This window comes from Sarcophilus harrisii, chromosome 3 (genome assembly GCF_902635505.1).
Source record: "Sarcophilus harrisii chromosome 3, mSarHar1.11, whole genome shotgun sequence".
Lineage (NCBI taxonomy): Eukaryota > Metazoa > Chordata > Mammalia > Dasyuromorphia > Dasyuridae > Sarcophilus > Sarcophilus harrisii.
Window position 1 is genome coordinate 27851935 of NC_045428.1, and position 25923 is coordinate 27877857.

At 41.4% G+C, this 25923-nt stretch overlaps 3 protein-coding genes across 9 annotated transcripts in view; 1 reads left to right on the top strand and 2 right to left on the bottom strand.

The window, feature by feature from the left end:
* Positions 1-925, bottom strand: part of LRRC34 (leucine rich repeat containing 34) — a 41139-nt gene extending 40214 nt beyond the window's left edge. For 5 of the 6 annotated variants that reach the window (XR_004232752.1, XM_031957636.1, XM_031957639.1 and 2 more), the window contains exon 1: positions 788-925. Coding sequence is in view for 5 of the 6 variants with exons in the window: in XM_031957636.1 (XP_031813496.1) it covers positions 788-824 (37 nt within the window). In the remaining variant the exon portion in view is untranslated. The remainder of the gene's footprint in view (positions 1-787) is intronic. The other variant, XM_031957637.1, reaches the window with a different exon arrangement.
* Positions 356-21046, top strand: LRRIQ4 (leucine rich repeats and IQ motif containing 4). Of its 2 annotated transcripts, none has more exons than XM_003766173.3 (6): positions 356-527; positions 5880-6954; positions 7425-7598; positions 12494-12632; positions 16394-16590; positions 19721-21046. In XM_003766173.3, the coding sequence occupies exons 2-6, from the start codon at positions 5917-5919 to the stop codon at positions 19898-19900; spliced, it is 1728 nt and encodes a 575-aa protein (XP_003766221.3). In that variant the 5' UTR covers positions 356-527; positions 5880-5916; the 3' UTR covers positions 19901-21046. The 2 variants fall into 2 exon arrangements, with proteins under 2 accessions (XP_003766221.3, XP_031813494.1); XM_031957634.1 differs by lacking the exon at positions 356-527 and adding an exon at positions 883-969.
* Positions 21047-23970: 2924 nt separating this feature from the next.
* Positions 23971-25923, bottom strand: part of LRRC31 (leucine rich repeat containing 31) — a 45887-nt gene continuing 43934 nt past the window's right edge. Inside the window, exon 10 of the mRNA XM_012546595.2 lies at positions 23971-24746. Within this exon, the coding sequence (XP_012402049.1) occupies positions 24415-24746 (332 nt within the window). The 3' untranslated portion in view covers positions 23971-24414. The remainder of the gene's footprint in view (positions 24747-25923) is intronic.

Here is a 25923-nt window from a genome sequence, read left to right on the forward strand (position 1 = left end):
CATTGTCACTTTATCTGTGTTACATTGTATTTTAATTCACTTGGTCCAAGACTTCTCCAGGAGGGCCGCTGCAGGCCAGTTTGGCTCGGAGATCAGTAAGTAAGCGGCAGGCAGAACGTGGCCCGGCCTCTGTGAGAGCCAAGGGCAGCAGTTTCATCCCGTCCTGCGCACACTATGGGCGGATCCTAAACGCTCGCCGATTAACGAGGAGCGTCAGGAAGGCCCGTTCCAGCCAATTTTCTCCCCTGGCCAAAAGCTTCTCCTTCTTTCAGCAACACGCGATGTAATTAAGTGGTTTTAATAAGCGTTTACGAAGTGCGCGGGGCGCGGCCGGCGCTAAGGGGGGAGGGCAGCAGCCGGGCAAGGACACGGACCTCCGCTTGCAGGGCTGGCCGGGGCTGCTCTCGCTGCTCACAGTGAGATCACAGAGGAGCAAGCGCCCCTTCCCGCGCGGGCTCAGAAGATGTGAGGAACCCCGCGGTGCTGCACCTCCTTGGAGACGCGGTGGGCCAGCGCCGACCACGGAGGTCCGAGGCTGAGCCGCGACTCCGCCCCAGGGCTACATGGGGACCCGCGGGCAGGGGGGGCGCTCCCATCACACCGGCACGGATTAGGCACCGAGGAGGTGCCCGGCCGAGAGGGGGATAGGGGAGACGCCAAGGCTCCGCCCAGCGTCTCATGCTAGAACGAGGAGGAAGGGCAAGGTCAAGGTCAAGGTCCTCGGCCGTCCTCTCTCCCCTCCCCTCAGGTGTGCGAGGAAGGAGGACTGGCTTGGCACTCGACCTACCTTCCACCGACAACGGGGTGAAGAAGAAGTCCTCCATTTTTCTCGGTCTGCCAGGTCCCGGCGCTCATGGCTGGGCACCATAGCAACCTCCAAGCAATAACTCGGCCCCGCCCCCAGGGGAGGGAGAGCTCTCTAACATCCAATCCTATCCTCGGGGGTTATGGAGGGGCGTGGCTACGTAGGTGCGGCGATGGTTGGAGAAAACGGGCAGTTGTTATGGCAACCTAGCGGCTTCGCGCACGCGCTCTCATCCCTTTCCATCTTTCCACTCCCCCCACCCCCTCTGTAAAGAAGGACGGAGCCACGGGCTCCTCTAAGCGCTGCCTGGACGGAAGCGGGAGTTACCAAGGCCCCAAAGCGAATCTTTCCGCAAGTCCGCGGAAGTCTGGCCAAAGGCCGCAGGGGGCGTCCTCACGTCCCGCCCACCGCCTGTGGCTTCTCCCAGCAGAGGTTTCTCCCGCGAGACACCCACACTCCGCTCTCCCCCTTCCTCCCTCCCCCTCAGTTTTCTCCTGAGCACTGCGCCTGCGCAGCAGCCTGAGCGAGAGGAGTAAAGGAGGCGCGCGCCCCGCCTCCTCCCCGCCCTCTCCCACCCCGTGTCCCGGAGGCTCCGAGGGCCCCGGGGGGGGGGGGGGGGGGGGGGGGGGGGGGGGGGAGGAAGAGCGCGCCGTGCGCTGCGCCTGGCCGCCGGCAGGGGGTGGTGCGGGCCCGGAGTCGCGGGGGCTCGCGCCCTTCAGGGGGCCGCGCGGCGCAGAGCTCCGCAGCGAGGCCGCGAGTTCTAATCCCCACCCAGGGGGAACGGTGACCGAGGCTGGAGGACGAGTGGCCTCGCTGCTTTGGGAAGGGGACGGGCGGCTGAGACAGCTGTAGTCAGTGGTTAAGTCTCGGAGGCACAAGCACAGGGCGTGATAGTGATGGACAGCGCCCTCCATAAAGCACCTACTGTGTGCCAGGCACGCTCCCCACCCTCACACTCCTCCCTGCGCATCGGCCCCGCTTTCCAGAGGAGGGAACGGAAACGGAAGTGACTTGTCAGAGTTGTACCATTAATAATAATACCTACTATTTACATAGACCTACTATGTGCCGGGTACTATGCTAAGCGTTTTACAAAGATTTTCTCCTTTGAACGCCCACCACAATATTATCTCCATCTTACAGATGAGAAAACTAAGGCAAACGGCTTCAGTGATTTGCCCAAGATCACATGGCTGACAATAACAACGCTCACAACAATAACAACAGATTAATATTTATACAAGCACCTACTATACCAGGCACTTGGCTAAACTTTTTTGCCATCCTTATCTCATTTAATCCTTACAACATTGGGAGAAATTTTTACAATTTTTTTAAAAATTTTTTTACATTTTACATTTTACATTCCATTTTACAAATGAGGAAACTGAGGCAAACTGAAATTAAGGATCACTTAGAGCTAGTTAAAAATCTAAGGTCAAATTTGAACTCGGGTCTTCCAGATTCCAGGCCCTCACTTTAGCTACTGCAACCTCACGAATGGGTCAGTGATTTTCCTGTCCTCTCCCAACTTCAAAATGGCTTTGTATTCATTTTGTATCTAATCTGTTATCTGTTCCCATTTTTGTCTCCTTCATGAGAATGTAAAGTCCTTGAGCAAAGGGATTGATTTGTTGTTGGTATGATTCATAGACATGGGCAGATAATAGAAGATATAGACGGATGATTATAGATATAGATAATTGATTAGTAGATATGGATGGATAAATGTAGACTAGGATAAATAAATGAGGTGGATGGGTAGATGTAGACATGCAAAGGATTAACAGAAGATTAATAAATATGAAGGGTAAGTAAATAGATATGGATATGCAAATGATTGATGGAAGATTGATAGATATGGAGGATAAATAAAAAGGTACTGGTGGATAGATATGGATATGCAAATGATTGATAGGTATAGATAATAGATGATACAAATGATTATTGCTACAGGCAGATGATAGATTAATAGATATGGATGGAGAGATATAGACATGCAGATGATTGATAGATACAGATGAAGATAAATAAATGAGGTGGGTGGGTAGATGTAGACATGCAGATAATTGATAGATAGAGAGGATAAATAGGTGTAAGTGAATAGATATAGACATGAAGATGATTGATAACTAGACATAATAAAAGATAGACAGGAAGCTGATAATAGATACACATGGGTGATCAATAGATATGGATGGATATAGAAGATATTCATAGATACAGATCAATGATGGATTAGTAGATATGGATGGATAAAGACATGCAAATGATTGATAGAAGATCTGTGGATATGGGTAGATATGGAGGATAAATAAATACATATGGGTGGGATATAGACATGCAGATGATTGATAGATATAGATAATAGAAGATACAGACAGGTGATTATAGAAACATGATAGATTAATAGATATGGATGGATAGATATAGATAATGGTAGGTAGATAAAAACCAGATAGATGAAAAATATAGATACATGCTCTATGATAGACACAGATACTCAGATGGCTGCATAAATGGCTGAGTAGCTGGACAGATACAGATAGATGGCTATTCAGAGCCAACTAGTTAGATCAATACTCAGGTAAATTACTATTCAGATAAATGACAGGTGATTGAGATAAATAGTTAGAGGGATGATAGGTCTATAGCTGGATCAATTATTAAGCACTTACTACTTGTCAAGGATAGTACTAATCATCTGTGATACCAAAACAAGAAAATAAGCTAGTTTCAAGGAGTTTCCATTCTAATTCTGAAAGACTACACACAAGGGGAGTTTGGAAAGGACAGAGCATGGGAGGATACTTGCTCGAGCACCTAGGCCAGGAAAGAGTATGGCGGCTGTGGAAAATGAAGGGGACCCAGGGGCAAAGTCCTAGATTCTGGTAGAAGGAAAGGGGTGGTGGAGTAGAGAGAGGATCTGCTTCCTTGTGGGCATTAATGAGGAGAAGGTGAAAAGGCAATTTCTCCATTGATTCTAGAAGACAGCCAACCTTTGCGGCCCTCTTTTCCTGGGGAGACCCTCAGATGTGGCCCCTGACTGCAAGTATTTGAAGTGCTGTCAGAGGGAAGGGAATGGCTTCTGGCACCCCAAACGATCCCATCAGAATCCTGTGTGACTCACTCTTGCCTGCATCTTGTCTCAGGTTTTGAGAGCCAGCCACAGTCTCATTGGTTTGCTGCTGCAGGGTGATCTCCTTCCACACTTCTGACCTTCACATTCTGTTCTTCATCCTAACCAGGCAGCTCCTCTCCCAGGGGGCTATGTGTGCACAGAAGTGCTCCTTCCAGACATGAGTTTCCCTCATACCTCTGCCTGCTGAAATCCTTGTCTTACCAGGCAACTAGTGACCAAGTCCTATAGTCTGGAAGACCAGAGTTCAAACAGAGCCTCAGATGCTTGCTAGCTGTGTGACTGTGGGCAGATCACTGGGTTTGCCTCTATTTTCTCACCTGCAGAATGGGGATAATAACGATTTTCCTCCCAAGGTTGTTGGGAGAGTGAAATGAAATAACATATAGCATACAGTAGGTGCTATAGAAATGCTTATTTTGTTCTCTTTAAGGCCTCATTGGGGGATTACCAAAAATGTGTGATGAGCCTTTTTTGGTGGCTTAGCTGAAAGGATTTTAGTTCATTTTGGCTAGGAGAGCTGAAAGGATTTTAGCTCATTTTGGCTAGATGTCCCCTTTGTCTTCTCTGCTCCCTTCCTTGTTTTACTCACTGGCATTCAGACTGTCTCTCCTTACTCACTCCCAGTAAATTGTCTCTGGGGCCAGGTTGGGTTCCTTGTTATCCCTGTGTCTCTAGAACCCCAACATCCTTTGCATATTATTGTTGTTCAATCATTCTGTCATGTCTGACTTTTTGCGATCATATTTGGGATTTTCTTGGCAGACATACTGGAGTGGTCGGCCATTTCCTTCTCCAGCTCATTTGACAGAGAAGAAAACTGAGGCAAACAGGATGACCAGAGTCATATAGCTAGGGAGTGTCTGAAGCCACATTTGAACTCAGGAAAATGAGCCTTCCTGACTCTAGACCCAGCACTCTATACTAGCTGCCCTTGTATGTAATTAGGCTTTAATTACATTTGAATTTGTTCCAAAATTAAATTCTGTGACTTAACTATGATTTTAATGATCCTGCCAGTGAGCTGAATTGTAATTTTACTTTGTCTAACGCTTAAGTCAGTGCAATTCAGGGAGCAATTATTAAGTACCTACTGTATGCAGGCAGTGTGCTAAATTCTGGGAAAAGACAAGGAGCTTACATTGAATTGGTTGGATCAGTAAATACAAATGAAACAAAAAATGAGTACAACAGATTTTTTTTTGGGGGGGGGGATGTTGAGTTTGAGGCGTTGCTAAGCAAAACCTTGAAGGCGTAGAAAATCCCAAGAAGTTGAGATGAGAGTTTTTCAGGTTATGTGGGGAGTGGCAAGAACGGATCTGGCCAAAACATGAAATTACAAGTCCTGTTCATATCTCTACAGAATATATAGAAGAGTGCTGTGAAAGCTGTGTTTTTATGTTTGGATATGGAGACAAGATTCTGTGGCTCCAGACATCAGTGATGGGACAGATGGGTTCAAGTCAAAGGGAGGCAGATTTTGGCCAAATAGAACGTGCAAAAAGGATAAATATAAAATAGAAGTGCTTAATAATTAGAGTTGTTCCCCAAAATGGAATGGATTGTTTTCTGAAGTTAATAATAAAATTTATTTAGTGCTTTAAGGTAGGCAAAGCACTTCACATTCTAACCCACTTGGTCCTGAGAGAGTGAGGTGCTATTACCATCCTGATTTTATAGCTAAAGAAATTGAGAGGATAACTAATACACAGAGTCACAATTTGTGAATATCTGAGGTCAAATTCAAAATTAGGTTCTTCATTCCCGTCCAATGCTCTGTTCCACGCACAATAAATGTTTTGTCTCTAGAAGGATGAAGTGAGTTCAGAAAGCCACTTTTGGGGAATGTGGTAGAAGGGCAATTTTCTATAGTGGAAGTTTACTGAAAGCTCAATTCTGGTTTGTTTATTTTTTCTTCATCTTACATTGCTTTAGATTCTGAATATTTGGGCTTCATAATTCTGCTGCCAAGATGTTTGCAGACCATGTCTTGAAACTTATGTCCCAAAAACAAAAAGCTTCCCCACCAAAGGTTCCAGAGCCCCCACCAGAACGAGTAGGTGACAAAAAATATTTCATGGATGCGTCGAATAAAAACCTCACCTTTATCCCATCTTCTGTCCTGGAACTTTGGGAGCTGGAAGAAGTGCACTTGGAAAATAACGTGATTGAAGGAATTGCTAAAGAAATCCGTGGTCTCACCAATCTAAAGATTCTCTACTTGAACAACAATGAAATAAGACTCATTTGCAAAGACCTTGGAGAACTGACTAATCTTCAAAGTTTGGATCTTAGCGGCAATCCCCTGGTTCCCAGCTCTTTGCTTATCCTTTCCCACCTGCGGTCTCTTCGACAGCTTCGGCTTTATAAAGTCCAAATGGAGAATTTCCCCATCCAGATCTGTAAGTGTCTACACCACCTGGAGTTGCTGGGACTGTCTCACAACAAGCTGAAGTCTCTACCCAAAGAGATTGTCAACCAGACCAAACTCAAAGAGATCTACCTGCAGAACAATAATTTTGAAGAATTTCCCCAGGAGCTCTGTGTCCTTTACAACCTGGAGATCCTAGACCTGGAGCAAAACCAGATCTCTTTCATCCCCGACGAGATCAGCGCGCTCATAAATCTGGAGAAATTCTTCATTGCTTCCAATTGTATACCACTCCTCCCTGACACTTTGGGAAGCTGCAGCAAGTTAATGGTCTTGGATGTCTCCAATAACTTCCTGCACAATCTCCCTTCGACCCTCAAAGAACTGACCGAAATAACGGAACTGGGCCTTTCGGGAAACTGCCTGGAGAAAGTGCCCAAGCTGATCTGCAAGTGGACGCTGCTCCATCTCCTGTACATGAAGAACATCTGCCTGAAATCTCTGCGCCGCTCCTTCAAACGCCTGCTCAATGTCACTCTTTTGGATCTGAGTCAGAATTACTTGGAGCGTTTCCCTCTAGAGGTCTGCTCTTTGAAGAACCTGGAGATGCTGGCTCTGGATGACAATAACATATGTCAGGTACAGATTTCTCACTTTGCTAAGACCTTTAAAGGGCTGAGCTCATAACATCATGGCCAGATCTACTGGATCTGGAAGGGGCTGCCCCCATTTTATAGAGGAGGAAGTTGAGACTTCGTGATAGAGTTCAGATTCAGACCTGAGCCCTGTGATTTTCCGTTTCTCCCACTCTGCTTCATTTCCCTGACCTTTGTGACCAAGCTAACTATGGGCCATCACTAGCATAGACCTATCTAGGTTATTCTCTTACACCGCCATAAATAAACTTCCAGGACTGCAAACTTTGCGTTCCCACCTGTAGCTGACTCATCATCCCATGGGGTTTGCAAATATGTTTGATCCAGGAAGATGCTGGTTTGTCTCTGAATTCTATTGGTTAGTAATAGTTTGTTTCAAAAGCAAAGTCCTTTTGATTTTCTAGTGTGTTCAATTTTGACAACTTTACTTTTTTTTTTTTTAAATACCTCTAGATACCTCAAGAAGTGTTCAATCTTGTCAAACTGAAGGGACTTAGTCTAACTGGAAATAATTTCAGTGCGTTTCCAGAGGAAATCTTGCTAATTGACTCTTTAGAAGAACTATATATGGGACAAGACCAAGGAGCCAAAATTACATCTCTCCCAGAAACCATCCTGAAGCTAACGGTACGAATTCAATCTTTATATAATGAAATAGTCATCAAAAATACTCGTTAGGACAGCTAGGTTGGACAGTGGATAGAATACTGGCCCTGGATTCAGAGAAACCTCAGGCACTTACTAGCTGTGTAACATTGCAGCCTTCTAAACAGTAACGTAAGGAGAAATCAGAAACTTAAAGCTTTGGGGATTTGCCTGGCATAAGGGGAACTTGGGGAGCTAGCATGTGATGCCCCCTCATATATAGGCCCCCAGAAAGTCACTCTAGGTGTGATACTGTAGGTGACACTCACTCATGAACCCCACTAGCTGTGTGACACTGGGCCTTTGTAAATAGTAACTTAAGTGAAAAAGCAGAAACTTAAAGCTTTGGAGAGCTTTGGAGCAAAGTGGTACCCCTTCATACACAGGCTCCCAGAAAGTTACTCTAGGTATAAGCCTATAGGTGAATACTCACTCATAAACCCTACTATTGTGTTTCCTCTTACCAGACTAGAGAAAATATTAATTTAAAACAAAAAAAAATTAAGTAACTACAATAAAAATGCTTTTATCTCATTTTTCAATTAAAAAGCATTTATTTTTTCTTCTTCTTACTCCCCTCAGTTGATAAAAAAATAAAGACAAAAATCCTTGTAATTAATATACATAATCAGAGCAGTTAAGGGATTATTAGATAGAGATTGAACCTGGAGTTAAGAGGATCTGAGTTCAAGTTCAGTCTCAGACACTTACTAGCTGTGAGACTTGGGCAAATCACTTAACCCTTACTGTCTTAAAAAAAAAAAAAAAGGCAAAAAAATATATACATAATTAAGCAAAATAGGCCCCTATTATTGTCAATGTCCTGAAAAGGATTTTCTCATTCTGCATCTGGAATCAATCAGTTTTTTTTTTTTGCAGGAGGTGGGCAGTATACTTAACCACTGGCACTTTGGAATGCTAGTTGGACATTATGTTGATCAAGCTGTTGGTTTTTATGATTTTATTGTGATTATAGAAATTGTAGCATAGTAAGTTAGGGGACAACAGAACACTCTCCCACGTCTTTTTTTGGTAGACTCTCCCATCAATGGCGCAGCACACAACACAGAACACGTGTGACCAGGGGACATACATGGGAGCACTTACGTCACAGGTACCCGTGGACCAGGGCTCACGAGCAGAGGTGCACATTGTACTGGAGCAGCTGATGCTCTCCTCACTGCAGAAAGACTTGTGTCTTCCAGTGTCATTATCACACTGCTTTCTGCCAGTCATCTCATCAGGTGCCACGGCTGCCTTCTCCACTGGGCAGCAAGCTCAGTATTGGCCACTGCATCTTTCTGCTTCATTTTGTCATCTCTGTTAGGCATTTCAGAGAATTGGGCCGTTCTCTGCTACCATCTGCTGGGCTTTCGCTCCTTGGTGTTTCAGGACCACCTCCTCAGGGGCTGGTAAGGGAGAGAGAAATGTTCTTTTAAGTATAACCTTGGGTTATAAGCCGCCACACTCAGATGGCAAGCTAAATTATAAAGAAGTAGTTCCCTAGTATCAGATTAACTTTTTTCTGCTGATTACTTGGTACCAGTTCTATATCCCTGGTACAAACCAACCACTTGACTTCAGGGTGAGAAAATCCTTGTCAAGGCTTATTAAATCCCTGATGGTCAGTCAGTATCCCTAAACTCCTTCAGTTGCACCCAACCAAACACAATAAGACCCTATGTGAGAACTAAGGAAACGAGGACATATTCAGTTCCTGTAATAGTCCCTGGTTGAAATGCAAATAAGTTTATGGGCAAGAACATATTGGACTAATTGCTTTTTGAAGTAAAGAATATTTATTATATATTTAATATATATTAAATAAAGCACTAATCCTTAGTACTCAAAGAAGAAAAAAATGACATCCCTATGTCATAGAAAAGATACAATGTGGTTGAACCAGCTGTGGTTGATTAGACTAATGCAAACTCGGAAGGTTCTGCCACAATTTGGGTACAAATAGTCCATTTGAACATTTAGAGTGGAGATGGCTCTAAATTTGTGCATCTCATGTTTCTTTTGAGCTACTGCAATTCTGATCAAGTAGAGTGATAGCTTTACTCCTAAAGTTAAGAGAGTATGGATCCATCTTTAAAATTTATTCTTTCATTTGTTTATTTACTGTCACTTAGACTTCTCTGCTCCTCTTCTGCCTTTACCCCAAAATGAAAGAGAAGGGTCATAATAATAATAATATCTATCTCTGGGTAGAGAAGGAATTAATTCAGCCTACCAAACGAGACATACACACTTGGACATAGTAAATATGAGAATTTGTTTTGATTAGTTATGTATATGTGTTCCTTGCCAAATGGAGAGATATGTCAACCAAGGGCAATACTCAGTTTAGAATTTGTAGCATCCTTTCTCTGCTAATCCCACAATTTGCATTTGAATTTACAGATTGAGTCTCCAAAAACATGAGTAATTTCAGGGTTCAGATATGAATCCTGTGCCTCCATCATTTCAAAACTATGGCTCATGAGCCCCCACCGATATGTTTGCAACGAATAATTAGCCAGTTGTCTCCTTTAGCTCTTAGCAAAGGCATTTTACTCAAATGGCACAAGAGCAGAGTTAGAAAACGTTCCTCCTCCAAACCCGAAACCCACACTCTTACAATACATACCATGTGTGGGAGAAGAGTGATCACAACCTTCAAATACAGTGGGAGTTGAGGCGTATGTGTGAGGAACACATGCCCCAAAGACAGCTCACAGTCTGCAAATGCAGGGACTCAATATACTTTCTTCATGCAAGTCCTACAATATTTACCCCTGAAAATGGGGCCTGCTTTAGGCGGGCCACTGGGCTGGACTTGCTCCTCACAAACAAAAGTATCTTTCGGGTGGGCTGCTCCACTCCCAGGCTGGTTTGCTCCTTACAGAGCATGGCATCTCTGTTGGACAGGTTACTCAGTTGGACTTTCTCTTCTAGGTAACCGATGTCTCTGCTGGATAGGTTAATCTGCCAGATGCCTTGAGCTTTCTCCCTGAGGGTCAGCTGAAGACTCCATCGCCTGTAGCTTCAGGCTCAGCTGCAGGCCTTGGTTGTGGTACTGCTGTGCTTTTCCAGAAAGAACAGAGACTCTCTAATTCTGCTCCCTCAAGACCTACGGTCTGAGGCTTGTCACTTCCAAGAGAGGAGGCAGGAAATCAGAGGGTTTGGGTTTTTTTTTTCCCCTTTTGGCCCTTTTTCCTGTCTGAGGACTGAATCCTCTCCATGTGAGGCTTCAGCTTTACTAATGGTGACTGTAAATGGGCCCATTCGGTGTAAAATGATCCACTCCACATTTGAAAGAGGATCACTTTGTACAAGGTAAAAATATGACCAAAGATGACTTGGTTCTCTATCTTATTTTCTTCTTACCTCTTATGACCTGCAAATTTGCTGAAGTCTGAACAATATCAAGGAAGGGAATAAACATTTACCAGGCTCTGTGCTAAGTGTTTTACAAATACTGTCTCATTTGATCTTAATAACAGCCTTGCTTTGTATATGATGTTATTTTCCCCATTTTACAGTTCAGGCAGCCAAGGCAAACAGAGGTAAAGTGAGGGTCACATAACTGCTAAAGGTCTGAGAGCACAATGAAATCAGATCTTCCTGGGTCCAGTCTCAAGGCTCTATTCAAGGTGCCACGTAGCTGACTCTACTATAGCATAATGATTAAAATTTTACAGGTAACTGTACTTATCAGTTATGAAAGTGAGAAGCAGTACAAGGCAGGAATTAATGAAAAAACAAGTATAAAGATAAGCTGGTAAAAGATTCAACTTTGTAAAGTCATCCCAAGGGCATTTAAAGAAAAAAAAATAGAACAAGACAGACCAGAAAAAGGAAAATATCTGCAAATATTTTTTATGATAATTCTCCCCGTCCTTGAGGAGCAATTAGCCACCATCTGCATTTATATTCTGAGAGATGCTCCTAGAGGAAATGCAAATAGCACTGAAGAAAACAAAGATGTGAGAACAGGTGACTCTTAGACCAAGTCCATTTTGAGGAAATTCATGCTAGAGAAGATCCAAGTTTGAGGGAATTTAGGGAAGATATTAAAAATATACAAAAATATCTTAGAATTTATTGTTACCTTTTTTGAGGATGAGATTTTGCTGTTTGCATCAAACGCTGAAATGTCTCAGAGCCCACTGAATGACATCTGTAATCACTCAAAAGATTTTTATCTAACCATCTAGGAAAAACCAAACGGATGAAGAATTTCCAGACATTATTGTATACAGTTGAACAATCTATATAATTAATCCATATATGTGTGCATATATGTACATATACATATGTATATGTGAATATAAGGATATATATCTGTATTTATTTAGTCATATCCATCCATCTATCTATCTATGACAGATAGTACAAATGAACAATGATCTGCACCCAGAATTGAGCCAAAACCAGAGAGGGGACTAGATAGTTTTTGAAAGATTGCAACTTTTTTTTTTTTTTATGAACCCAGACTGTTCTCTAAAACAAAGTACCATTTTTTTTTTTTTTTGCACAGTAATATTATATGGCTCTAAATCTTAGAATACCACATTCTCCAAATTAAAATTTGTAATTACCCAGAGATCAGTGAAGAGGGACAGGGGTTTTACAACACATAACAAGTAGCTATACAGTAAAAAGAACATAAAATATATCATCAAAGAAAGGTATGACCAGGAAAAAAGGTGGGCCGGGGATTGATGAAGACATTAATTTCTTTCACACTAATTCGATGACAAATGTGATGTGTTGTTTTTTCTTCATTACAATATATAAAGGGGAAGGGTCTTGTTCTGAGATTATGAGATTCTGAGATTATTTCTTTATCAAGTTGAGAATTCTTACACTGAAGTTTCATTGTATTTCAGAATCTGAAAGAGCTATATTTTGAGAACAACAGCCTGGATTCTTTACCTGTGGGCCTATGTTCACTGAAAAACTTAAAAATATTAGATTTTCACAACAATCAGATTACAGAGCTTCCAGACTCTATATCCCAATTAACAGGTAATAAATCTCCTCCCTCCTCTCTTCCCCTCATATCTCCCTCCTCTACTTTGGACCAGATCTATGATTTCATAAGTCTAGGGAACTCCTGGTGAGAAAATGACTTGTCCCCATGGAGGGCCCAAAACATCCACTATGTGTCAGAGTGGGACTGAAACCCCCGCCATACATTTTACTACCGCAATGTCCAATCCTTTCATTTGATAGATGAGGAAACCGGGGCCCAGAAAGGCCCAAGATCACACAGGATATAAGTAAGAGAGCTAATCTTCTGAACCCAAATCAGAAGATCATGGATTTAGAGCGGGAGGCCATTAGCAGCTAACTTCCTCACTTCATCTATGAGGGAACTGAGACCAGAGAGGTCTGACTAAGGCTCAGGATCATACAGTTTATTGGATTATGGTAGGATGTGAATCTAGGTCTTTCTGTCTTTAATCTGAGTATCTTGTCCATTTTCCATTACAAACTATTTTAAGAGAACTTTACTGTATCCCAGTACTAAATGTCCCTGCCTTCAAGAACTCACATTCTTTCCCCCCCCCCCTTTTTTTTTTAAATAACTTTTTTACCAACAGAATAATGGGTAATTTTTTTTTTTACAACATTATCTCTTGCACTCATTTCTGTTCCGACTTTTCCCTTCCTTCCCTCCACCCCCCTCCCCTAGATGGCAGGCAGTCTTATACATGTTAAATATGTTATAGATTATCCTAGATACAATATATGTGTGCAGAACCGAACAGTTCTCTTGTTGCACAAGAAGAACTGGATTCAGAAGGTAAAAATAACCTGGGAAGAAAAACAAAAATGCAAGTAGTTCACATTCATTTCTTAAATGTTTGGTAGAGGGATCATTTCCTTACCTGTAAAATGGGTATAATAATAGCCTTTCCCTCCCAAGATTGTTGTGAGGATCAAACGAATTAATATTTGTAAAGATTTTGCAAAGCACCATATGCATGGTAGCTATTAATGCTATGAACAATAAGGAAAATTCCCAGAAACGGGAAAGAAAAAAAGGTACTGTGATATCATGATACTTGACCAGAAAGCAAAATGAAATCACTTTTGCTGAGGGGAGCAGAGAGTGAGAGTGATGGAACGCTTGAGATGTAATTTGAAAGATCTTATAGGACTAACATTTCAATACCAGCCTAGTTTTTATATAAATTGTAGACTTTTATTAGCACGCAAACCAAGACCAAAAAGCCACATTATAGTGAAACCTATAGCCTTGTGGAAATATTCCGCAAAAACTGTTTCTCTTCTGTGGATTGTCAGTGAGTCAAGTAATTATTAATAAATATCACGTACTTTGGATTTCTCTCAACTCCAAGGAATACTAGCAGACTGAGGTCCCAGAGTGGCTGACTGCTAGTTTCTTTTTTCTTTTTTTCTCAACGAGCAATTGGGGTTAAGTGACTTACCCAGGGTCGCACAACTAGGCAGTGTTAAGTGTCTGAGATCATATTTGAACTCAGGTCCTCCTGATTTCAGGGCTGGTGCTCTACCCACTGCGCCACCTAGTTGCCCCTGACTGCTAGTTTCCAGTAATATTACTCATAAGCCCTTCTCTGGTGTTCTCCTTATGAATTATTAGTCAGCCAGACTTCATTAGCTTTTAGAAGAGGTATTTTCTACTGTGTTACCATAAAAACACATGGAACAAAACATTCCCCCAAAGAGGGAATACATGAGGTTCCTGGAAAGAAAGGGTTCAAACTTAAAGAGCCCATGTAGCAAAAAGCAAAATTCACAATTATTTGTAACTGGAAGTGCTTTTCTCCTTGGGTGGAATCCTGTGGTTATCTTCTTCTTTAAAATATAAGAGTTCTCTCTGGGGGAGAGGGTTTCTCGGGGAGGTTTTCTGGAGGCAGCTTTAGTTTCAGTTACAAGTAAATAATCACCCAAAATCGCAGCCAGCTGATAAAAGTTCAGATCTTTTATTGTGTCCTTCAATATAACCCCGTTAGCTCAAGCCTGTATCTCTGCTTGGTTCCAAGAGCTCCCTGCGAATGTCTCCAAATCCAAAGGTTTGTCCTTCAGACTCCAGCCAGCACCAAGTTGGAAGATGCAATGAATCTCTCTTGCCTCAAAGAGAGGGCTTGCGGGCTTCCTCCCAGAGTGCTCCTCTCCGACCCCAGTCAATGTTCCAGAGTAATTCTTTTAAGCTCTAAGAGCGTCCTCCATATGTATGATCTCCCAAAGGTTAACTCCTCCTTCTGGAGGCAGGGCTTAAGGGAGATGTAAATTCGGATATCTCATACTAAACCATGTGAACTCCAATGAGTACTTAAATATTTCTTGCTTCTATGAGCTCTCTAAAGGTGTGAACACAAGCATTATTGTTTATCAGTATTAGCAACTCATCACCCTGCAAGGATTCGCTCTAAGGTGTGAATCAACAAACACTGTATCAATTCTATTGAGTTAACACTGGGACCCTGACATCACCCTTGAGTTTTCACCTTGTTTCAAGTTGAGTTGACACTAGGATTCCAACAGAATCCTCTGGAAATTCCCCCTGGGGCTTACTCTGCTGGGCCTTTTATTTATTAATTTATGATTTTGTTTGCCTGCCTTCCTTCCTTCCTTCCTTCCTTCCCTCCTTTTTCTTCCTTCCTTCCTTTTTATTTTTGCCATTGTGTGGTCTCAAAGCTACCTTTCTTCACCATGGCTAGATGAGCCTTATTGTGTCTCTTAGTTCCTAAAGCTTATGTTGCCTTCAGTTCCTGATGCTGGAGTACTCTGCCCTTGGCTCTTGTGGATACTACAATGGATGTTAGTGAGAACTGAGACCTTTAGCTGGTCCTCTGTGTGTGAGGGAGGAATCTATGGCTTGATCCCTATCTCCCACTCTCTTTCACCTGGCTTCTGGCTGGTACAGGCTCAAGAGTCATGAGCCTGGAAGTTCCTGAATCTTCTGAATGGGCTCATAGCCCCATAAGGACAAATTCTCTTCAGCCAATCAAAAAATAATTCCTATGTTGTAGCAACTGCTTTCATCCAAAGACCAAGCATTTCACTGCTCCTTTAATTGATTAAAGACTTGGTTCCATTTAGTTTATAACTCTGCCTAGTCAATTCTAGGTTTAGGTCTCTATGTTTATATTAATTGTGGTGGGTTTCTACCCCAAATCTTACAAACTGGTCACCCATAGAAAATGAAAGAAATTAATCCTTCTGGACACTTAGTTCTTCTCAAGTAATTATAACTATGAGTTTATCGTTAAAGTAAATTTATTTATTGTTAAAGTATATTTTTCTTGTCCTGTTTTTAGAGATCGAGAGCCTAGGACTTGATTTGAATATCTTTGCATATTCTATTTTCTAATTATGCGCCCCTCTTTTTAATTTTTTTTTTCCTGATCTAAGAAACTTTCACTGGAATGAACAAAGAAGAGAGATTGGTGTCTCTCCCCTCAAAGCAAAGGGAAATAAAACTTTCTCTACCTCCATCCTCAAGATATAATACAATAGAAGGTCTTTGGTATTATAAGGCCTGATAAATATGGTTGAATTGAAAAGTACACTTTCCCCCACCTCCACATTTCTTAAAGAAATGAAGCTTCCTGAGGGCAGGAACTTTTCTGTCTTTGATTCCCAACACCTGGCACAGTGCCTAGTATATAGTAGGTGCTAAATAGATGTAGTGAATGGAATCAAATTCATTAGGTGACAATAGAGAAAGTGACTGGCATATAGGCTGCCAAAAGGTCATTTCGTTTTGAAAAGGTGAATCTTCTCCTGTATTTTAGGTTTGAAGACATTGAATCTTGAGAACAACCTGCTGACTATACTTCCAGAAAGAATGGATAGTCTGGAGCACCTCGAAGTTCTCAACCTAGAAGGAAATCCCATGCAAGATCCTTCCCCAGAAATCTGTCGTTTGGACATTCCAGAAATATGGCAATACTTAAAGGATAAGAGATACAAGAATTTTATGGCCACTAAGGTAAAATCTGGAAACATGCCCAATGATAGACATGGGTATGTGTGTGTGTATGTGTTGGGGGGGAGAGATATGAAGCACCTCAAAAACTTTTTGGGGGGCAGCTTCCCTTTTTTGGTGTCCTGGATGCTGTGGCAATCTGCTGAAGCTAATGGACCCCTGAGTGAAAATAAATTTTTAAAAATACATAAAATATATGGAATTACTAAGGAAGTCTATTATATTAAAACACAGTTCTTAAGATTTTTTTTTTTAAAGTTCACAGACTCTCAGTAAGGAACATCTGGTCTAGGAATATCACATGGTCTTATTTGTTAATGAGGGTCAGATATTGGTACCTTAGTCAGCATTTTATTAGCTCCTTCTCCCCTCCCACTTCCTTTTACTTCTTTTGTTTAATCTGACACATTTGTGAAATTGGAAGAAAAAAACTGCAAAACCCATTGGATCCAAAACCTGGACACTCTAAAAGCATGTGCATGATAGCTAGGGTGCTGGACTTGGAGTTCACAAGACCTGGCCACCGACACAGAAATGTTTTGTCAAGCTCTGTGTGCTGCAGACAGCTCTTTGGGACAGGGGTTCTTCTGCTAGAGTCCACAAATTTTTCCTAAAACTTGTATTCCATAAAGTGGGTTTTCTTTGTAATTCTATGAATTCTATTTTCTGCCATTAAAAACATTCTGAAAAGGGGTCCATAGGTTTCACTAGGCTGCCAAAGGGGAGGTCCATAACAAACAAACAAAAAAAAATGGTTCTAGGACTATTCTAGGATTTACCTACGATTGTCATGAATAGTCTACTATCTTGCTGGGTGGAAGGAGTCTTCATACAAGGAGTTCTTCTTGAAATCATAGACATGCTTAGATATAAAATTACAGGCTCTTCACTCAAAGAGATTTACTTTAAATAGGGGCCATTTAATGGATTGGACAAAGTTTTTCAACTGTGGGTTGTAATTCCATATGGAGTTGCATTACTGAATTGTGGGGATTGTGAAATTATGATTTATTATCAGTAAATTTTAAAATATCTTTAAAACATATTTTACATGCCTCTATACCTGGAGTTTGTAAAAAATTTCTTGTATAAAAAGGGGTTGGGAGTGGAAAGTTTAATCAACAACATTTATTTATTAAGGGTCTGTGATGCTGAGGGTTTCTTTTTTGTTTTGTTTTGCTTTGCTTTGCTTTGTTTTTACTAGCATTGCATAAGCTTAATTACTAGTAGATTATCTGAGTTTACCTTATGGAAAGGATTCCATGGACTTGGCATCTGGAGACTAAGGTCCCAGACTTAGATTTGCACCTGCCTCAGGATCTGGTGTTGAACCTTTCATTCAATTGTCCTGTTCTCAGATTTGTTCCCCTGCCTTCTTCCCTCGCTCAGGGAGTGGAATATTGGAAGGATAAATAGCATTCAAAAGGAAGAGCTTTGAGATCTCCCAGAACAAGACTCAAGGATAGATGACAAAATATATAGAAATATAAAATATGGACTTGGCCTTGCTTCTGGAGAGCCCAGAGCCCTTTCCATGGGCTGCCACCTATCCTCGGCTGTTTTAATTTAAAGCTATACTGACTTATGAAAAGCTTAGCCATTATAGGCAGATAAATCTTTCCCATCTGATACCACTCCTCTAGATTTCTTTCTTTTTTTTTTTTTCCTAATAGTAAGATCATTTCAGCCCTGGAACTTCCATCTCATCAGTGCTTTCTGCCCTTGGGATCTCCCTCTCTGCCTCTGGCATCTTTGTCTGTCCTTCTGTCTCTCTGTCTCTTTCTCTATGTCTATCTGGCTCTCTCTGTGTGTGGGTCTCTATGTCTTTTTCTCTATTGTCTGTCTGTTTCTGTCCATCTATCTCTGTCTCTTTGTCTGTCTCTCTCTGTGTCTCTTTGTCTCTGTCCCTCTATATCTGTGTCTGTGTCTTTCTCTGTCTGTCTGTTTCTTTCTCTATGTCTGTCTGGCTCTTTCTGTGTGTGGGTCTCTATGTCTTTTTCTCTATTGTCTGTTTCTGTCCATCTGTCTCTGTCTCTGTCTCTCTCTTTGTCTCTGTCTCTATATATCTGTGTCTCTGTGTCTTTCTGTCTGTCTCTCCGTCTCTGTCTCTTTTTCTCCCTCTCTGTCTCTTCCCCCGTTTGTCCGTCTCTCTGTGTCTTTTTGTCTGCCTTCCCGTATGTCTCTTTGTCTGTCTGTCTCTCTCTGTTTCTGTTTCTGTTTCTTTTTCTCTCTGTCTCTGTCTTTTTCCCTGTTTGTCCATCTCTCTGTGTCTTTCTCTATGTCTGTCTTTCTCTTTCTCTGCCTCTGTCTGTCTCTTTCTCTATGTATGTTTCTCTGCTTCTGTCTTTGTTTCTCTCTCTGTCTCTTTCTCGCTCTGTCTCTGTCTCTGTCTCTCTGTTTCTGTCAGAGGGTTGAGCATGTCTCACGGGATTTCCTTTTAAGGAGGGTGCTCAGATTAGCCATCTCTTTATTTCCCACGTGGCCCGGGGCCTCTGGATTTCTCCGTCTTGCTTCTGCTTTTCCTTGTCTGTCTGTCTGTCTGTCTGTCTGTCTATCTGTCTATCTATCTATCTGTCTGTCTGTCTGTCTATCTATCTATCTATCTGTCTGTCTGTCTATCTATCTATCTGTCTGTCTGTCTATCTATCTGTCTGTCTGTCTGTCTGTCTATCTGTCTGTCTGTCTGTCTATCTGTCTATCTATCTGTCTGTCTGTCTGTCTATCTGTCTGTCTGTCTGTCTGTCTACCTACCTTTCTATCTGTCTTGCTATCTATCTACCTTTCTATCTGTCTGTCTGTCTGTCTAGCTATATATCTATCTATCTACCTTTCCATCTATTTTTATTATTATTATTTTAAATCATCTTCCCGCGTTAGACCGTGAGCGCCTGGAGGGCAGGGCTGGTTTCCAGCGCTCAGCGCCGCACGAAACGTTGTCCGAGGGCCAGCTTCCAGGCGCGAGACGTGAAAAAGCCGCCCAGCCCAGCCCAGCGCCAGCGCAAAGGCAGGCGGGAGGGACGGCCGGCCCCCGGGCCCCGTGTGCCCCTCGCCGGGAAGCCGGTGCGGCCGAGGTGAGCCGCGAGCCGGCTGGGAGCTGTCTGCCGGAGTAACGCGGCCTCGCTTTTCTTTCCAGATTCAGGCTTGGTACCGAGGAGTGAGGGTGAGGAAAGGCTTCGGGTCCAACGAAGAGCTCTTGGCGATTCCGAAGAAAGGCAAGGGCTCGCCCAAAGATAAGAAAGGAAAGAAAGAGGAGAAGAAGGAGGAGAAGAAAGAGGAAAAAGGGAAACCGGCGCCCAAAGGCAAAAAGAAATAAAGCCTCTTTCGGGCAGGACTTGTCACGGTGCTTCATGCCCGGAGGCGAGCGGGAGAAGGCAAGGCCCGCGGCCAGCCCGGAGCGGGGCAAGCATTAAAAGGCTTCCTCCCAGTCCCCTCCGCGGTCTCCAGGGTGTTACTTAGTAAGTGGCTCTCGCGTGCGAGCGTAAGCGCCCGGAGGGCAGGGACTGTGGAACCTTCTCCTCCTTGTCTGCCGGGTCTAGCCCAGGGCCTTTCACCGAGTAGACGCGCTAAGAGCCTTTGAACGGAGAAGTAGCCTGGACTGCGGACCGCTCATTAGCCTTCCAGTCAGGAGAGGACTGAGTTCAAATCCAGCCTCAGACACTTACTAGGTGTGTGACTCTGGGTAAGTCACTCACCACTTCGCCTCTGTCCGCCTCAGTTTCCTTATCTGTAAAACGTCGATAATAATAGCATCTACCTCCCATAGTTGTCGCAAGGATCAAATGGTAATGAATTGTAATAAAAGCATTATTCTGAAAAGAGGTCCAAAAATGTACAAAAATTGTAAAGGGCCTGGCACGGTATTATTATAATTATTCATTATGATAAAATTTATTTGGCCCTGTTTTCATTGTCAGTAATTATAAAACCTATATGCCCTGGGGAAACAATCCTTTTTTTTTCCCCAATAAAAAAAGATCCAAAAATGTACAAAAATTGTAAAATTTCCTTGGCCCTGTTTTCATTGTCAGTAATTATAAAACCTATATGCCCTGGGGAAACAATCCTTTTTTTTCCCCAATAAAAAAAGATCCAAAAATGTACAAAAATTGTAAAATTTCCTTGGCCCTGTTTTCATTGTCAGTAATTATAAAACCTATGTGCCCCGGGAAAACAATCTTTTTTTTTTTTTTAATAAAAAAAAAAACCCAAAATGTACAAAAATTGTAAAGGGCCTGGCATGGTATTATTATAATTATTCATTATGATAAAATTTATTTGGCCCTGTTTTCATTGTCAGTAATTATAAAACCTATATGCCCTGGGGAAACAATCTTTTTTTTTTTCCCAATAAAAAAAGATCCAAAAATGTACAAAAATTGTAAAATTTCCTTGGCCCTGTTTTCATTGTCAGTAATTATAAAACCTATGTGCCCCGGGAAAACAATCTTTTTTTTTTTTTTTTTTTTTTTAATAAAAAAAACCCAAAATGTACAAAAATTGTAAAGGGCCTGGCATGGTATTATTATAATTATTCATTATGATAAAATTTATTTGGCCCTGTTTTCATTGTCAGTAATTATAAAAACCTATATGCCCTGGGGAAACAATCCTTTTTTTTTCCCCAATAAAAAAAGATCCAAAAATGTACAAAAATTGTAAAATTTCCTTGGCCCTGTTTTCATTGTCAGTAATTATAAAACCTATGTGCCCCGGGAAAACAATCTTTTTTTTTTTTTAAAAAAAAAAACCCAAAATGTACAAAAATTGTAAAGGGCCTGGTATTATTATAATTTCATTATGATAAAATTTATTTGGCCCTGTTTTCATTGTCAGTAATTATAAAACCTATATGCCCTGGGGAAACAATCCTTTTTTTTTTCCCAATAAAAAAAGATCCAAAAATGTACAAAAATTGTAAAATTTCCTTGGCCCTGTTTTCATTGTCAGTAATTATAAAACCTATGGCCCCTGGAAAAAATCTTTTTTTTTTTTTAAATAAAAAAAAAAACCCAAAATGTACAAAAATTGTAAAGGGCCTGGCATGGTATTATTATAATTATTCATTATGATAAAATTTATTTGGCCCTGTTTTCATTGTCAGTAATTATAAAACCTATATGCCCTGGGGAAACAATCTTTTTTTTTTTCCCAATAAAAAAAGATCCAAAAATGTACAAAAATTGTAAAATTTCCTTGGCCCTGTTTTCATTGTCAGTAATTATAAAACCTATGTGCCCCGGGAAAACAATCTTTTTTTTTTTTTTTTTTTTTTTAATAAAAAAAACCCAAAATGTACAAAAATTGTAAAGGGCCTGGCATGGTATTATTATAATTATTCATTATGATAAAATTTATTTGGCCCTGTTTTCATTGTCAGTAATTATAAAAACCTATATGCCCTGGGGAAACAATCCTTTTTTTTTCCCCAATAAAAAAAGATCCAAAAATGTACAAAAATTGTAAAATTTACTTGGCCCTGTTTTCATTGTCAGTAATTATAAAACCTATGTGCCCCGGGAAAACAATCTTTTTTTTTTTTTCAAATAAAAAAAACCCAAAAATGTACAAAAATTGTAAAGGGCCTGGCACGGTATTATTATAATTATAAATTATGATAAAATTTATTTGGCCCTGTTTTCATTGTCAGTAATTATAAAACCTATATGCCCTGGGGAAACAATCCTTTTTTTTTTTTTAATTAAAAAAAACCCAAAAATGTACAAAAATTGTAAAGGGCCCGACATTGTATAGTTATTATTATTATTATTATAAAATTTACTTGGCCCTGTTTTCATTGTCAATAGTTATAAAACCTATGTGCCCCGGGAAAACAATCCTTTTTTTTTTTTTAATAAAAAAAAAGAAACTCAGTCTTTTGGCTCTTGCTGCATATCTTTGGAGGGTTGATTATTGCGCTTATGGAGAAGTATGTGGTTGGGTAGAGTGTCAGACCTGGAGCTGGGAGGGAATCTGGGTCCTTATGGGCTGTGTGATCCATGTCTATAAAATGAGGGAACTTAAACCAATGACTTAAGGTTCCATCCATGACCTCTGATCTCAAGACCAGATGTTAAATCTTAGCTCTCCTTTTGGACTCACTGGGTGGTTCCGACCAAGTTAATTCTGGGTCTCAGTTTGCTCCTTTGTAAAATGAGAGGGTGTAGTCTAAGGTTCTAAGATCCATTCCGGCTCTAGCTATCTTGTGCTCACTGAGGGACTCTAGACACCTTTCTTTTTCCTTATTTTTATTTGTAAAATGGGCGTGTGCACCTGTTACTTCTCTAGTTTATGATGACTCACTTGTTACCGTAGTACAAGTTTACACATATATAGATTTCTTTGTTTAAAGTTTACAAAGTATGTTCAATACATTGTTTCCTATGAGTCGCACGATTTCCCTCTGGAGGGAAGATTTGCCTAAAACGCCCATTTTAGAAAAAAGAAAACTCATTCTCCATCCACATGACAGTCCCTGGCATTCATCTTTGAAGTCAGTAATCGCATCTTTTCTAAAGGTATCTTCTTCTCTGGACTAAAATCCTCTGGTTTTCACCATAGTGGTTTCCAGCCCTCTTGCCATCCTGGTCCCCCTCCTTTGGATTCCCTCCAGCTATTGACATTTTTTTCTAAAACATACTATCAGAACTGACCTCAAAATAGGTCTGGTTTGAAGATGGCAGAGTATGTGGCAAGACTCTCACATTCCCCGGTCTGTTTTTATTAAATAGAATGTTTTTTTTTTTGAGAGACAGTGTACCGTTATTGAAATAATAATCTATATGGAACCAGAGAACCAGGGTTCGCTTAAATCTCTCTCTGCCTCAGTTTCCTCATCTGTAAAAAGGGATGATAATAATAATACCTACTTTCCAGCATTATTGAGAGGATTGAATGAGGTAATATATGTCAAAAACTTTGCAAACCTTGAAATGGTGCATAATTATTATTACTGACAATAATCACTCCATTAGGTTATTATTTTAAATATTTAAAATTAAAATATTATTATTAATTAATATTATTAAAATTTAAATATTATCTTTATTTTATAGACAAGGAAAGCAAGACTGAGGGAGTTTTAAAGTGGATTTCTTAGGATCTCACCACAGGACTCAAATTCAGGTCTTCCCTGGATATAGCGTTTTATCCTCAGAGCCACCTGACTGCCAGTGAGGAAATGGCAATTCTTGCTTTCCTCTGATTTGTGCATCACTTGCTGGTCCTGAAGTCTGGAGGATTCAGGGTCAAATCCTTCCTCTCATTAGAATAAGTGACCATGGATAAGTCATCCAGCCCTGAGAGTCTGTTTTTCTATTAAAAAAAAAATTCTATAAAATTTCTATAAAATGTCACACTGGGAAGGTTATATCTGTAAGGCACGCTGCAAACTTCGGAGTGTATGTATATATGTTATTTATCATCATTATCACACGGTGCGCTTTTCTCCTGCTCCTTCAAAGATTCCATCTTCTCAGGCCTTAAGCCCAGTTGTAGAAGTTCCAAAGTTGTTTCTAACCTGGTTGAAGTGACATCATCTCACCTTCATTATGGACAGGCAGGGGTAGTATGAGCCCTGGGAAGGACCCTAGATCAGGAATCAGGAGGCTCGGGTCTGACATCTGAATCTGCTTCTTATTAGCTCTGTGGCCACTTAACTTCTGAGCCTCAGTGCCCCCATCTGTAAACAGGCAGAAGAAGGCTTGCATGTTGTCGCTCCCAGGGTCAGCGTGAACAAAGTGCTTCCTAAACCCCAGGGCCATATAAACAACGGTGATTTATTCTTATAATAGAGGAGGCTTCTTTTTTTAAGCCCTGGGACAGCAGGAGTCACTGGAATCCTCCATAGTCAAAGTGGATGCTTCTTTTGTGATCACGGTTGAAATACTCCAGGTCTTCCTCATGGGGTGCTGAGATCCTCCACCTTTGGATTCCCAGCTCAGAGAGCCTGGGCAGTTTGGTCAGGCCATCTAGCAGGTGTCCAAACCACAGCCCGCATTCCCGGAAGCTGGCTGGCCGGAGGCTGATATCCAGCTCGGTCAGTTCCTTTAAAAACAGCACATTTTGGCTAAATATGGCCCAGCCTTCGTCTGAAATGCTGTCGTTGTAACTCAGATCCAGCTGTTGCAGTTTGGTTAGATGGCCGGTTTGTATAACAGATGCTGAGAAACAACAATAAAAAAGCACCGTGAACTTGGGGAGGGGCAGAGGGGCATCAAGAACACATGGGGTCAAGTCTGGCCTCTGGCCCGTGTACCTTATGACACTGGGTGAGTCTCCTCATCTCTCAGGGCCCCAGTAGTTTCTGTGCTGCTTTAAAGCTCTAATCTTGGTCCTACGGGAAGGTCACAACAGTCTGTGTATCAAATATTTGCCAAAATGGTAAACCCCCAAAGGGCAATCCCGATGGAAAGATGAGAAGAGGATAGCCAGGAAGGATCCCCTACACTACTACATGCTGGTAATAGCTTCATGACTTTTGACACTGTTGAGTGAAATCCAAAAGGAATCAGGAAGAGTCAGACATGACTGAAATGATTGAACAGCTGTGTGATAAAGACATCATTGAAAGGAATTTGTACACTTTGATGGCCTCCTTTTGGAATGGAGGTGATATGAGGCACTGGCAAAGGTAAAAACCTTTCCCGGGATGATAACGTAGTTGATATTTTATGTATGAACTGCTCAAAACTATGAAGATAATCCAAGTCCCCAGATTCACAAGAGCTATTACTTGGGAAATAGTTACTATCTATATTTCTGGGTGGGATTTTCTAAAGAAGTCAGAGTCCATCATACAAAAGGGAGGATAGACTATGGAAAATGCAAAGACACTTCTGAAGAGCAAAATATTGTTCTCTTCGACACCCATGGGACAGGTTGTCAATGAATATAGTCAGAGAGGACCCAGTTCAACTCATTATTTTTCAAGGGCATGACCACTATCCTGGAGGAAGCCTTTGAGTCACAGGGTATGGTACTAATGTGAACTAGGAGTGGCAAGTGCTTGCAGCAGAATAATGTGGAGCCTTGGTGGACTTTTCTTTAATTTCCTACCACCCTGAGGTGATAGTCAAGTAAAAGGAAAAAGTATAGCCTTTAATTACAGAGATTTGAATACACATCCCTCTTTTTAGGGGATGACCCTCAAATTCTTCAGTCTAGGACATTGGTCTTAGGGAGGTTATTGCTTCAGGTGGTTGGAGTTACAGTGACAAAGCACTTAGGGAGAAGGACAAGGGCCCACATGAGTTAAATGAGATTCAGAGTGCTTATAAGATGTTAGAGGTGGTGAGAGTAGCCATTTAGATACAGGTATAGAAATGCAAAATAAAGTTC

Bases quoted from the DNA above. Each gene is read 5' to 3' on its own strand.
- LRRIQ4 (XM_003766173.3), top strand. From the start codon at position 5,917: ATGTTTGCAGACCATGTCTTGAAACTTATGTCCCAAAAACAAAAAGCT. The intron at 6,955-7,424 runs GTACAGATTTCT...AAATACCTCTAG, and splicing joins ATGACAATAACATATGTCAG to ATACCTCAAGAAGTGTTCAA. The intron at 16,591-19,720 runs GTAAAATCTGGA...TTTTCTTTCCAG, and splicing joins AGAATTTTATGGCCACTAAG to ATTCAGGCTTGGTACCGAGG.